The following is a 14,023-nucleotide window of genomic DNA, read 5'->3' as shown; positions in this document are numbered from 1 at the left end:
AAAATTAGAGGGGGTGGGATTATACTGAGATAGGGCTGGAACATGAGGGTTAAGACAGCAATCCCATTTACCAGGGAGTAAATCCAATTGAATTCAAGTCTAATGTAGACTGGACATTAGATTATATTGAAATGTTGATGCTGCAAGGATTCGTTGAAGAACAGTACTCTTCATATCCCTGTCCTGGATGGAGTATCATTCTCCTGGAACAGGGCTGCCACTCGTGGGTGCTGCTGGATCCAGCACTGTCACTGAAAGCTCATGACTAGGAGTGCCTCTTTCCAGCTCAGCTGGTTTGCTAACTATGGTACCTCTCAAAGAGAAATGTCTTGTCCACCATACTCCATGCAGTGGTGAACTTCAGGTTGGACTACTGCAATGTGTTTTACATGGGGCAGCAACTGAAGACAATTTAGAAACTTCAACCTATCCAACAGGTAAAAGGCACCCCCCAAAATAGTACTGCCTTTAGAACTCGTATAACCCCTGTTTTAAAACAGCTGCAGTGGTTGCCAGTTTGTTTCTTGGCTCTGTTCAAGGTGCTCACTTTAGTGTTTTAAAGCCTAAATGATTTGGGCCCCAAATATCTGAAAAACTACATAACTACAGACCCCTCCTCATGGAAGTGAGTCTGGCATGTTCATTCTATAGCTTTCCTTGCATGCTGAAGATTCATTCCTCTTTATCCTGGTCTTTAAATGAGACTCACCTCTTTTATTGGATCTATACTGCTCTGCTTTGTTCATTAAAACAATGCTGTATTTCACTTATTTTTATATAATTGTAATGCTTTTATTTCTTTTGATAGTTATTTTATAATATATTAGTTTAACAGACTTCCCAGGAATGGGTAGGAATGAGCCTGCAATTCCAAGGATTCTTTGGGGGAAGTCAAGTGCTTTAAATGTGCATTGAATGTTCTTTAAAGATGTATGGATCTCCCCTTTATCTTGCATGTATCTTGATCAAATACTTTACCCTTTTAAAATTTGGCTTTTTGATTTCCCTGAGGATTTAGATTTATGGAGCATTCCTATTTTGACAAAGTCTTACTGCTAAGAGGAAGCATTAATAGACTGTGGGATTCTTTTTGAGATTCTGTGTTTATTTTGGAAATGGAGTGGTTTTAAGCTTTACTATGGTCAGTAATTTAACACTGCCACTCCCTCTCTTCCTGCCTCCACCCATCAATGAATAACTAGGAAGGAATGTTTGTGATAGAATCCTGCACTGCAATGCCAAGAGTTCCGTCTTCAGGATACTTGTTCCTCCAGCACTGTATTGGTGCCTCCGTTTAGATAATAGTGAAGGTATGCAGAGCTTTGGAGCAAACAAAACAAAACAAAACCCATCCACTTCTTGGAAAGAATTGCAGGAAATGAGAAGTCAGAAACAAATATTTATCATTCAGCACTTACAGGGGTTTTTAAAAAAGTATTTTGCAAGTTGTTTGATCTTGCAACAAATCCCTATGAAGTATTTTATTATTTTTGAAGCTGAAGTTACTTTTTTGTTTAAAAGAATGCAGTGACTTACAAAATGATCAACAAAGGACTTTAAACAACCAACACAAAAAGGGCATATTAAATTATACAAGCTCTGGTTAAACCATGGCAAAAAATACACATAATTCCAGCAGCAACATAAATAATTAGGAGGAAACTCCTTGAACAGATAGGTAACCACTGTTCCTGGTCTTGTCTATGGTAAACCAGCTTGCCCAAAGTTTTAAAAGGGGCAGGTGGGATTTGAACCCAGATACCCTGGAACAGCACTGGGGAACTATGATTCTGTGAATCTCCAGCACAACGAGCAAGTCATATGTGACCGAGTATAGGGCCAGGGGCGATAGCTAGCTGCTTCGGCACCTGGAGCGGTGGGGGTGGGGCAAGCTGCCCACGGGTGCACCACGCGGGGGTGCTGTGGCGATCTGCATATGGGGGCGCCGCAATGGTGGATGCAAACCCCACGCTGCCATTTTGGGCAGCGCAGGGGCCCAAGCCACCACGTCACTCCCAAGAGAGACGCGTGGATCAGGCACTCTGAAGGTCAGGCCCCATGGTAAGTGCTGACTCCCGCGGTTTGCCCCTCAAGGATGACACCAGAGGCGTGCCGCACCTCTCTTCCTACACTCCTGAATAGGGCAGCTAAAGCTGTGGCTGTAAAGAAAAAAGCAGGGGCCTTAAAATGTGCTCCTGATTTAATAGTGGGGTTTGCTGCGAGCACCAATCAGCCGATTTCCCACAATGCAACAGTGACTGTGCAACAGGGACATTGCGGGGTATTAAAAGGGCATGTCCTGCCAGACACTATCTATGCATCATTGCAGCCTCTTAAAATGTGACACCCACTTCTGCCAAATAAGCCTACATGGGCCCACTGAAAATGGAAGTCTATTTGGATGGCTATAATTAACACAAATATGCACGAAGCTGATAGAAATACAAGCTAAAAAGGGTGTCTTTGAATTGCAGGAGATGATACTTCTCCAAAAGTGTTCTTTTTAAAAAGGATAAGCATTGTCCTAAAAAAAATACTTGATTTATTATAGCTCAACGTACACTTCATTGTTTCGGGACTGGACAATTTGAAAGCCATCATTTTGAAGATATATGCAAAGTAACATGTTTGACAGCCTTGAATCTATATATTGTCAGAGCATTTTTTGCAGTTTAATAGTACACGTAGCCAATATTATTTATTCTTGCATATGCTTATCCCACTTCTTAACCCAAGCTGGTTCCTGATGCAAACCACCGGTCATTTAAAACTGAAAACCACACATTGCTAGGATGCCTTTTTAGTTATTAAAATTACACATAAGAGTTTCAACTTGAAACGTGTCAGTGAAATTGCTGCTTTCTGAATAACTTTCTCAAGGGAAACAAAGCTACGGAAAGCAACTTTAAAATCTTGCTTTTTCAGCTTTTTTCAAGATGTTGGTCCACAGACAGCAGTTAGTGTCCTGCTCCCTTGGTCAGGCTTCTCTTTTGCACTGTCAGAATCATGTGTCAGTCTTCTTTAAAAAAAAATAAACCCAGATGAAATCAAAATGCCCGCCATGACAACAAACAAGCTTCCCAATCTCTCAGTTCAGCAAGAAGTTCTTCTTTGTCATTCATATTCTTTCTCTCTAGGATGAGAGGACCATCTGAGTTTGTTTATGGGAACAGGGAGGATGGTAATATCCACAGAACACATATCCTGCTGACAAAATAGTTTATGGAGCAGCAGCAGCAGCAGCAGCAGCAACAACAGTGTCCTCTGGGTTGAAGTCTGACACACAGTCTGTTCTTGCGCCATCCTCTTGGCTCACCCTCTTGGCCCACCAGGCCTGGATTTCCTGGTACAACTCCTGATGTTGTTCTTTCCATGCTCTGAATTTCTCAGAGGTCAGTTCAGAGTCATCCAGAAGAATATCGAGTAGTTGAAGTTCAGCTGTTTTTGCCTGAGGGAGGAAGGAAGGTCCCATCTTTAATGCTGATGCACTGTTCTTTCTAAATTTATTTTTAAGTCTTTGAAGCCCAGAATTGCAAGGATTTTAAAGCTTAGGAAACTGCCAGCCTGTTGCATTTCCATGCTGGTTGTGGTATCTATCGCAGGTGTGGGGAACCTTTGGCCCTCTATATCTTGCTGAACTATAACTCCCATCAGCCCCAGCAAGCATGACCAATGGCCAGGGGTGGTGGGAGCTGAAGTTCTGCAACATCTGGAGAGCTATAGGTTCCCCACACCTGACTTCTAGTCCACCCCTCACTTTCCATGCTACACCTCCTCTCCCCAGTTCACCCCCCCCTGACCTTGCTCTGCACATTCCTTGAGTGTTTCTGCCTATGCAGAACATGTTCTTGAACTCTGACCATGCTTCCTGCCTGCCTGGAGGGATGAAGGATCAATAGTGTGTGCATCTGTTGACAGAAGCTAGCTGACTGTACAAAGGTAAAATTCACATTTATTGCTCTGGCCACTTCTGCCTCTGGCCTTGACCACCACTAGCATGTGATCCTTGGAAAGTTGCCCAGAAGGGAATGCAGCCCTCAGGCTGAAAGATGTTCTCCTCCCCAGTGTAATGTGATGCTCCACCTACCTTGAGTGTGCTTTGGAGGGTCCGAACAAGATGAACCTTCTCGTTGATCTCCGGGTTCTTGTTGCGCTTGACAAAGGACTTCCGGTAATATTCGCGGGTGAACACCTGCTGTTTCCCAATGAGAGACACTCCGCCTTGCTTCAGACACTTGATCAAAGACTCCAGTTCTTCTCCTGAAGGATCTTCATGAGGCAGAAGGTTGAAAACCATAAGCAAAAGCATTCTAGAACTCTGCTGCCCTAGAGGGCAGGGCTAGTACAAGAGGAACAGCCTTTCACATTTTCTTCTTCTTACATAAACTTGGAAGGGGGAGGCAATGTGAAACTCACCTGTGGGAGAGGGCAATGCTGGGCTGTGGTCTGCATTTTGTCTTGGGAGGGGACTACCCAGAGGACTCCTGCTTGGGGATTCGTTATTCCCTGCGGCTCCTGTTAGCAGCTGATCTTTTTCCAGTTCCCTCCGCTTTGGCTGAAAGAAAGCAAGATTTTATTACAGCATGCAAGAAATGGAGTCTGGAAGAGCTAAATTCATTATCACTAGGCTCGTCTACCCTTCTGCTTGTCCCAAGTCTAGAAAGCATAAGTCTGAGCGGTTTTCTGCTTGAATTTCACTTTCTGCTCACGAGTCTGAGTGGTTTTGCCCTGCTCCTATCCCAGGGAAAACCCACTCTTTAGTGCTGCCCTCGCCCGTGGTTGCCATAAATCACCCCCGAGTTCAGATGAAGGAGGGGCTGAGAGGCACTGGGCGGATAGCCCTCGTGCGGGCTTGGAGCTCCCTGAAGCTGCTTTCAGGAGCGAACCTGGTTGCGTTGCTTAAAAAGAAGAAAAAACTGGAGAAGTAAACACACATGCTTCAAGAGAGGTCAGGAGTGTTTTAATCTGCTAATAATTTTACCACTGAGAAGAAGATCGGGACGGAAGGAACAGAGATAACATCAGAGAATCGCAGACATGCTGGTAGGTGGAATGGAACGGAAAGGAGGGGGAAAGACTTTCTACTTTTTCATGTGATTTACCTAACAACGCTCCCCCTTAAAGAACCGTCTCAATGACCAATTTGCAAGTGGGATTAAAAATGAACTGTGGGGGGAAAATATGAATTAAAGGTTTTATTCTGTGAAAGATTTGGAAAGAAAAGAGGCTCTCTTTGTGATGCAGCAAGAAATGTGATCCGATATGGAAAGGCAGACCTTTGCTGCATGATATATGGTCTAGGGAGGATGAGCCGTGGATCGGTTATCAGGTTAGGATCGTAAATTTGAAAGGGCTATTATCTTCCTGGAGAGTCTAATTTACGATGCAGCGGGTCTGGAAAGTTAATGAGCGGACATTTAGACTGTATTTCATCGGAGTGGAACAAGATGGCCAATGTCTGCTCGAATGCCTGCTCGAACGGAACGCCTGGACTATTGGATTTCTGTGAGAGATCTACGAGAGACCATTACAAAGTCCACACAGAGATATAAATAAGACTGTTTCTTTCAATCCACTTGTGGAGAGAACTCGGAGGTGACTGAAAAGGAAAATGAGTAATGACAAAGAGTTGAGAAGATGGCACTGGAAACATCATTGTAAACATGAAAGCAGCAGAAATATAGATGATTGGACTCCTGCCGATCGCGAAGCATGGGTACCCCTCACAAAAAATTATAATTTTATAATTATAATTATAAAAAACATTTGGACTTTATTATGTGTATTGATATAATTTGGACTAATTGGTATGATATGTTTAATTTGGCAAATGGAAACTTAATAAAAATTATTTTTTTTAAAAAAAACATCAATCCAGAGAAAACCCAAATTGCTGTTTGCTCCAGTTGGGTGCTAAAGAGCAGTTTTCCCCAGGGGGAAAGCAGTGGGACAAGAAGAAAGGTGGATAAGCCCATTTTGGCATTCTTATGCCACGCTTCAGCCCCAAAGGCTCCCTGAGCTGCTTGAAAATATCAGTGAGAAGACAGCCCCTTTTCCTAAGGCTCACAATTTAAGAGACATGAAACTGGAGGAAAAAAGGATGGGGAGGGAAGATGGGGAAATCAACATCAGCACTAATTTTCACTTGAATACATCATGCATTGAACAAGAGGAATGAAAAAATGTGGAGAATCCCCATTTGCGTTTGATGTGAAAAGGGGATTCCCCACAGCAACATTTCAATTGCACCATCAATATAGCATTATCAAAACCTTTTGGCAGGCACTGAGTGTGTGAGTCCATTCCCACTTACCCCCATAGCTCAGATAAATGGGAATGGGCTTGCAATTTCAGGGGACCTCTTTGGGGTCACACATCTTTACTATGGAGTGCATAGTAAAGATGATCCTTCCATAAGATACTTACCAGATCAAAGCTATGCCTAGGAGAGTCGTCCTCAGGGTCCTCTGCTTCTGTTTCACTGTAGCAATCTGTTCAAAGGGGAATTTTTTTCAAAGAAAATTCTCAATGGCCAATCGCATTCCATTACATGAAATTCACCATGAAATTCAGTCCCAGCAAGAGACATATTTTCTCTACCTTTCTGTAGGGGGCAATTAAAGAGAATGTGGTCCTGTTCTTTCTCACTGTCAAAACACATAAGTTTGTGTCTCTGAAAATCCCAAGACAGAAATGGAGGAAGCTGCCTTATTCAGAGGACCAGTTTGCACATAACACAAAGGCAAACTATGGCTTCGGGTGAACGCATGAGTTCCTGCTGCACTCCTCCCCTCAGTCTTGCTGCTGCTGCTGCGCTCCTATGAACTGTGCCATGGTTTAGCTTAGTGTGGCATCCCAAACCAATCTTGTGGGTTGCCTTCTCCAGGAAAACCATGAGCTGTAAACCCAAGAACAAACCTTGGTTGCAGCTTGTGGTTTGCCTGGAACAAGACAAACCATATGCCTGCTGAATTATGGCTTAAGCTCACAGGAGCAGGATCTGAGGAGGAGCAAAGTGGCCATGATGTCTTTGAGAACCATGATTTGGCTTAGCGTGACACAGAAATGAACCAAGTGTTGGACCTTTGGTGAAGTAGCTCAGCACTGCCTACAACATTGACTTTTGTCTGCCAAAACCAAATGGAATATCTCCAGACCTGGATTTAGGAATCAAAATGGATTTAGGAATCACAGGCAATAGAGTCTCTTTAGTTTACAGAGAGAGAATATGCTAAATAGGTTTTGTTTATGAAGTGGAAGCCCTTTTGCGGATAACCTTTCTATCAGAAGTGGATAGCAACTGTGGAAAGGGCACTCTCCTGCCTCTGGCATTCTCACATCCCGGGATGCTTGCCAGGCACCTAATTTAATGCATTTTAGGCACCCCTAGTAGAATAATAGAATCAAGGAAGGTACCCCAAGGGTCATCTAGTCCAACCCCCTGCAATGCAGGAATAGATCTGATACTGCTGTTTCAAGGATATATTTTAGTGATTTTTGTAAATTACAAAGTTGAGACATAAACATTTTGAATCAAGTATTGAGAGCCCACCTTCTTGACTATGTGGAATAGATTTATGGACTGGAGTGTATTTCATCATAGAAGTTATCAAACGGCTGACCCACCTGGGAAGAGAAACAGTCTGTTTTGAGATTTACCCTGATGCTCAAGACAATTTTCCTCACTGCGGTATATGAAATCACTAAAAAAAAAAATATCTACTTGAATATGATCTTTTTATTAGCAGTATTAACGCTGCTTTGCCTCTCAACTCCCCTTGATGACTTCATTCCCCAAAGTGTATTTGGGTATTTGCTGGAAAGCCACAGACTCAGGAATTAGTCAGCTTGAAGCAGCTGATAACAGATACTCCCTAGATTTCTTCACAGTTTTTGTTTTTCTGTGCAAACCCTGGCTGGAATTTGACTAGGGTCATCTTTCTCGGTTTATGGCCCTCCACAATAAGGTTGCAGTGAGGCCTTAAGGGAAATCAGGCAACATCTGTCAAGGATTGCAACACTACTCGAGACGACTTTGCATCAGTCCCCAAAGCTGCTTCTAGGGTGGAACCTGAGATTGCTTAGGCCACTCCCATTTGGCTACTTACATGCTCAGGTCAGCCAGGGTCTCTGCTGCAAAGATAAAGGGCTTGTATTTCTCATGGGTAAGCTGGAAGACACTGCAGAAAAAGAGGAAAAGGTGGCTGTGGTGGAATTCCCCATGATTCTTTGCAAGGTACGCCCATACCCAACTACAAATCTGCATGGTTACAGTTGTGTGTCAAGGCTTGAAAATGGTTGCAGTGGGCAACTTCACTCTCCCAACCTCTTTGGCTCAGGATATGCTGAGATAGATAATTCTACTCTAGGCACATGAAAGATAGAATTATGGTCCAAGAACTTGAATAAAATGACTGATGAACTGTACAATATGACGGACTAGCGGGACCTGCAACAGAGTGCTGCAGCATGGAATGCTCACATTCAGGGTGCCATTCAGCCAAGCTCTCTTCCAGGATATTCCTTTCCTTCTTCCTTCCCCCACAACGACCATCACATGCATCAGTCAGTCAGCATTCCATGCCCACTGAGCATGCTCGGTCCTCACTAAGCTGCTTTGCATATTCCTCCCCTTTATCCTGGCTTTCCTCTCTTTAGACCTGGAACTGGACTCTTCACTATGTCTATCCTGAAAGCTTTATTGTGCAAATCAATACAGCATCCCAACACAGCTCTACAGGCTACAAACAGAGGAAGCGCAGAGGAGTAGAACAAGCCCTGGCTAGGGGTAGGTAAGACATTGATCCAACACTTGACATGCGCCTGGCATCCTCCTTTTGAAGGGGTGGGGTGGGCCCTTCAATTCATGCAGTTTGCACCTAGAGCCTCCGGACTGGGCAAACCAATGTTATTCCTCCATATAGGCTGGATTTGTGAGGTATGTTTGCCCCGGTGCTGACACTGCCACATCCTTGGGAGTCAGGAGTGGAGTTGGAGCCAGACTGATGTCAGACTTTCCCCCAAACACCACCCTGGGAGGGGAAGCCTCCCTGCTGACAGGTGGAAGTGCTGGAATTAGCTCCTCATTGGACAATGTCAGGCTTGGGGAACTCTGTGTTATGGGAGCTGAACTCTCCTCTGACAGCCCTCCTTGGGATCCAAACCTCCTCCTCTTCCCGACCAGATCAGATACCCGAGGTCCCTGTTTCACATTCCACAATATACCACTGCTGTTTTTATTATTAAGCTGCTCAAGGATGTTTTACAGGAAGCCATTAGTAGGTGAAGTAAACAAAAACAGTAAGCATCTTACACTCTTGCTAGTTGAAACCCCACGCTGGGGTGATTCTCAGAGGGTAGTTGGTCCTAGTCATTCTTTCTCCCTACTTAATGGATGCATTTCCCTTTCATTTATGAGCAGGGCTGTAGCTCAGTGATAAGAGCATCTGCCTTGCATGCAGAAGGCTCCCAGGTTCAATCCCCAGCATCTCCAAGAAGGGCTGGAAAAGATTTCCTGCCTGAAACCCCAGAGGGCTGCTGCATGTCAGTGAATTATTGGATTTATGATGTGCACGTCCCTCTAGGGAACCCAGGGTGGTGTAGACAATACTGCGTTAGATGGATCAGCAGCCTGACTCTGTAGAAGTCAGCTTCCCCTGTTTGTTCAATGGTCAAGATCTCTCCAGAGCCACCCATCAAGCTCACTGCACATACTCACTATTTCTTCTTCTGTTCCTTTTTGCTTTCCAGTCTGTACGCTGACACATTGATGAAACCCACAGCCTTCTCATCCTGGGGTAAGAGAAGGGAAAGCACCAATTAAAACAGAGCAGCACTTCATACCCTGATTGGCTCCAATTGCTGCTACCCATATATAAAGCGGCAGCCCTGGAATGCTGAACAGGTTTCTACTACAGAAAGCAAGGGAAAGCTGTAGGACCTGCAGGCTGCTCCTAACCTTCCATGGGCAAGCTATAAAGCAAAGAAGGGGAGCTTGCAGACCGCCCGATGTTGCGGGACCACAGCGCCCATCATCCATGATCATAGAGATGCAGCCAGCTTCCATGGACATGGTCTTCAACTTGCATTGAAACTGACCAGTTGCAACCTGGATGCAACTAGCAATAGCAGAGAACAAATCATTTTGTGTTTTTTAGAATGTAATTTTATGTTGTGAACTGCCCTAGATATACATTGATAAGCTGGGGGGAAATGTGCTCCAAACTGCTCCACTCACCAATTTGTTTTGGTGGTTGGTGGATCAGTTGTCACTTCCTGTTACTCCCCTTTGCATTCCCCCCATATCCCATAGCATAGTTGCCCATCTCTGTAGAATCTGAGTGTCGTAATACATTGTATCCTGTATATTGTACAGGACACTCTCTGTTCTGTAAGAAGAGAGGGTGGGAGGCAAAAACAACATAGGTGCCAGCTCCAGAGTCAGACTGCTCCCTCCCCTGACCAATTTTATGTTTTATAGCGTTCATTTGCTTTAGTATTTTAACACTGTAAGCCATTTTGGGTGCCTTGGCAGAAAGCCGGTATTAAAAAGTATTAAATAAATAAATAAGAAGGAAAATTTGTTATTTTGGGGGGGAGCTCTCAGATTTGCACAAAACCAGAAAACCACAGAGATGTGTGCTGGGAATTTACACTTGCCTGACTGTGTGCTTTAAGCACTTCCTAGGCTGGAGGGGGGTGTGTGTATGTGCCGCATCAGCACTTAATTGGAATAAAGGAGTCAAGAAATTAGAAGGCAGGGACAAACACAAAAGCGAACATCTACTGATATGAACAAAAAAAACAGAAGTTGCTCCACATATACAAGTTCAAATATGTGTGGACTATTCCATTCTAATTCAGATGGTGGTGGGGGGGGGTAGATTAACAGCTAAAGAATGCTTGAATGTGGGACAGGTGCTCTGTTGCGACGATGACAACAACAAACAGGGCTACCCTTTGGTGATCCATGACTCTCTGAAATACTGAGCAACCTAGGATGAACTCACGTTGGGGTTGCTGTACCAGTAGAGGGATTGACCCTTCAGCACGAACCAAAACCGTTTCCATTTCTGGGCCATGAAGCCCCCGTGGTCTTTCTTCTTAAGGAGCCAGCCATCGCAGTCCACCTGGCCCAGATCCTGGCAGGAGATTCGGCGGCGACTCAGTCGGGTTGCCATTCCTCAACACAAGCGGGGTGGGGGGGGGGTGTTATGACAAAAAGGAAGGACAGGATGCACAATGCAATTCACTAAAAAAAATCAGGCTCATAGTATACAGTTTGCGATTTTTCCACCACAAGCACTTTTTAAAAAAACTTTTGCTGAATTAGGGAGGCATTTATAGAAGGGCCAAGAGCAAGCCATCCTTCTAGGGATGCAGCTTTGGTCACCATAGGTTTAAAGCACATTAATACCACTTGAACAGCCAAGGCTCCCCCCTAAGGATCCTGGAAACTGTAGTTTAACTCCCACAGAGCTACAGTTTCCAGTATGATTCTCTGGAGAAAGCCTCAAGCTTTAAATGTATACAGTGTGGGTGTGAGTTTAGTCTACGTATCCCATATGATGAGGTAACAGGAATCTGCAACAAAATGTTGCAGTGTAGAATGTGCCTCTTCAGGGTTCCAGGTGTCACATCCCTTGCTTTAGGGAACCAGGGATGGCATGAGAAGGACTCCGATTCAGACAAACTGAAATCTGTGTGCATGACACTTTACAAAGAACAGGACTGCCAATTTCAAGCACAATCCCATTCCTTTTCATTATTTCCTTGCTTCCCCTTCTCCTGTTGCCTCTAGAATTGTGGCTTCCTCATTACTCCAGACCAGTATTCACCAACCTGGTGCCCTCCAGATAGCAGGTCCCTATCTGCAAGGGACTTGGAGGATGACCCTGTAACCTCACAGCCACTCCACAATATGCAGCTGTAGAATCTACCACGGGCCCTTTAAAGATTGCATTCAGCTCTCTCAAGGGGGCAGGAGCCTCTGGAAGGAAAGGCTCTGCTAGTCTTCATAATCCTTCAGGTAACTCTGGTCCTTGGCTGGGACAACATTCCCCATGCGTGGCTGTATGCAATTCCGACAATCGGCTGACCAACCACATGGGCAAACATGAGTCACCTGGTATCATGCCAAGAGACTGACTACCCACCTTTCAAACCTGGCCCGTGGGGGACATAAATGTTCCCCCCTCCCTTGTCTGGTGAATAGTGGCATACAAGAAAGAACTGTTCTCCTTCTAACCAGGATATATTTATGGACACGTTACACAGCTTTAGCATAGGCTGAAATGCTTGTAATATTGAAGGATTTGATGTTACCGGTCCTTACCTTTTTGCTTTCGTCGATATTCAACACTGCCCTGAAAGGAATCGAGGGGGAGAAAAGCAATTTATCAGGATCTGCAAGAATGGCTGAGTGATGTGGGGTGGCTGAGTGTTGCTGGCGCCAGCCACCCCACATCACAATAAAAAGTGAGTGGGGGAAATCACACTACAATTCAGTATAAACGCAAACTCACAGTTTTACAATTTGTTTAAGACTGGTTCGAAGGGGGGGGGGGACTCACCAAACAGCAGCATTTGTTAAGAAATCACAGGATTGATATGGATTGTGGCTAACATGTCTATGTAGCTTTAAAAACTAGCAGTGGGAGTGCACTGGATGCAGTAAACAGAACATGCCCTTAGACTTCCCAACGATCAACCATCTATCCCACACTTTTTATGCAGTTCCCTGTCACTTTTCTAGCCACAAAAACCTGTTTTGTTTGTAAAGTGAATCTGTTGCACCAGAGCAATACGGTGCTTTAATCCACTTTAATTGCGGAAACCCAAATTTACAGCATGTGACTGAATCACTCCTGCAAAATGCTGACAGTCTGGAGACAATGCTGGGGTTGCTGCTGCTGAATTAGTTTGCATTTTTGTTTCTATTGCATCAGGCATTCAGAGAGGCCTTTTTAGACCTGAAGCCAAAGGGTCTAAATAAAACCTAGAAATAAGCAAAACACAATGCAACTCTTACCTCTTTGGAAGAAACTGCAGATCCCAGCCCTTGGATTCCTCTGACAAACCCATTCTCAGGGGTTGCGGAGTCTTCCGATTCAAGTTCCAAGGTACTGGGTCTGGCAGGGGAAGCAGCATCAGTGGATCGGGATCCTTCAGGATCGACCCTGACAAGGCTCTCACCTTCCAGCACAGGTTCAGCAAATGCACCTGGAAGAACAAGTCAAAAACCCAAACCAAAGCTCATAAGTTAATCAGTCTGGGAAAAGATTTTACAGCAGAAAGATTCATTTGTTCATTAGATATTTAAAAACCCACCTTTCTGCACACTTGTCCTCAAAAAGTCAGTTTGCAACAGTTATAAATACATCAATACCATAACAGCATAGCAGCAAACAATATTCTGAAGTTCTAAACTATGAAAACAACCCTGATCTATGTGGGGCTCCACTTGAGCCTGGTGTTAGTGCAGAATACTGCAGCATGACTACTGACTGAGAGGAGTGAGATCTTGTCTGCATGTAACATGTTAATTCAGACCCTTGACTGGCAATTTGTTACTGGGACAAGTTCAAGTTGTTACTATTCATATATAAAGTCCTTAACAGCTTGGAACCAGCTGACTTGGAAGATCACCTTACCCTATGTATGCCCACATGAGGACTTTGTGGAACTTGTACAATTGCCACATGATGTTCATTCTGCACTTGAAAAACACCAATCTTTCAGTGTAGTAGTTACTACCCACTGGCACTTCCTGCCCATTGACAATGAGTAGGCATTTTGTTTCTTTCAGTGCCTGCTAAAAACGTTTGTTTAGGCAAGTCTACCCTGACATGTAAAGGTGACATGTATTTTAATCTATAATTTTAGTTCATAATGTTTATTTTTAACCACTGATCTTACTCATATTTTGATCCTTTTCCCCTGAAAAAACATTGTCTTTAACTTTTATTTTTATTGACAATTCAATGTATATCTTATATTCTCTGTAAACTGCTTATTTGAAATT

The 14,023-nt window shown here is 44.1% G+C and overlaps 1 protein-coding gene across 3 annotated transcripts in view; it reads right to left on the bottom strand.

Moving 5' to 3' along the window:
- Positions 1–3,025: 3,025 nt before the first annotated feature.
- CNKSR1 (connector enhancer of kinase suppressor of Ras 1) overlaps positions 3,026–14,023 on the bottom strand; it is a 31,202-nt gene continuing 20,204 nt past the window's right edge. For all 3 annotated transcript variants that reach the window (XM_081868870.1, XM_081868871.1, XM_081868872.1), the window contains 10 exons: positions 13,031–13,221; positions 12,335–12,365; positions 11,010–11,182; positions 9,719–9,792; positions 8,109–8,180; positions 7,553–7,626; positions 6,427–6,491; positions 4,417–4,555; positions 4,088–4,269; positions 3,026–3,448 (listed from right to left, as the gene is read on the bottom strand). In XM_081868870.1, the coding sequence (XP_081724996.1) occupies positions 3,221–3,448; positions 4,088–4,269; positions 4,417–4,555; positions 6,427–6,491; positions 7,553–7,626; positions 8,109–8,180; positions 9,719–9,792; positions 11,010–11,182; positions 12,335–12,365; positions 13,031–13,221 (1,229 nt within the window). In that variant the 3' untranslated portion in view covers positions 3,026–3,220. The remainder of the gene's footprint in view (positions 3,449–4,087; positions 4,270–4,416; positions 4,556–6,426; positions 6,492–7,552; positions 7,627–8,108; positions 8,181–9,718; positions 9,793–11,009; positions 11,183–12,334; positions 12,366–13,030; positions 13,222–14,023) is intronic.

Source organism: Podarcis erhardii, assembly GCF_964252035.2.
Source record: "Podarcis erhardii genome assembly, chromosome: 7".
Taxonomy (NCBI): Eukaryota; Metazoa; Chordata; class Lepidosauria; order Squamata; family Lacertidae; genus Podarcis; species Podarcis erhardii.
This window is presented reverse-complemented; position numbering and strand designations above follow the sequence as displayed.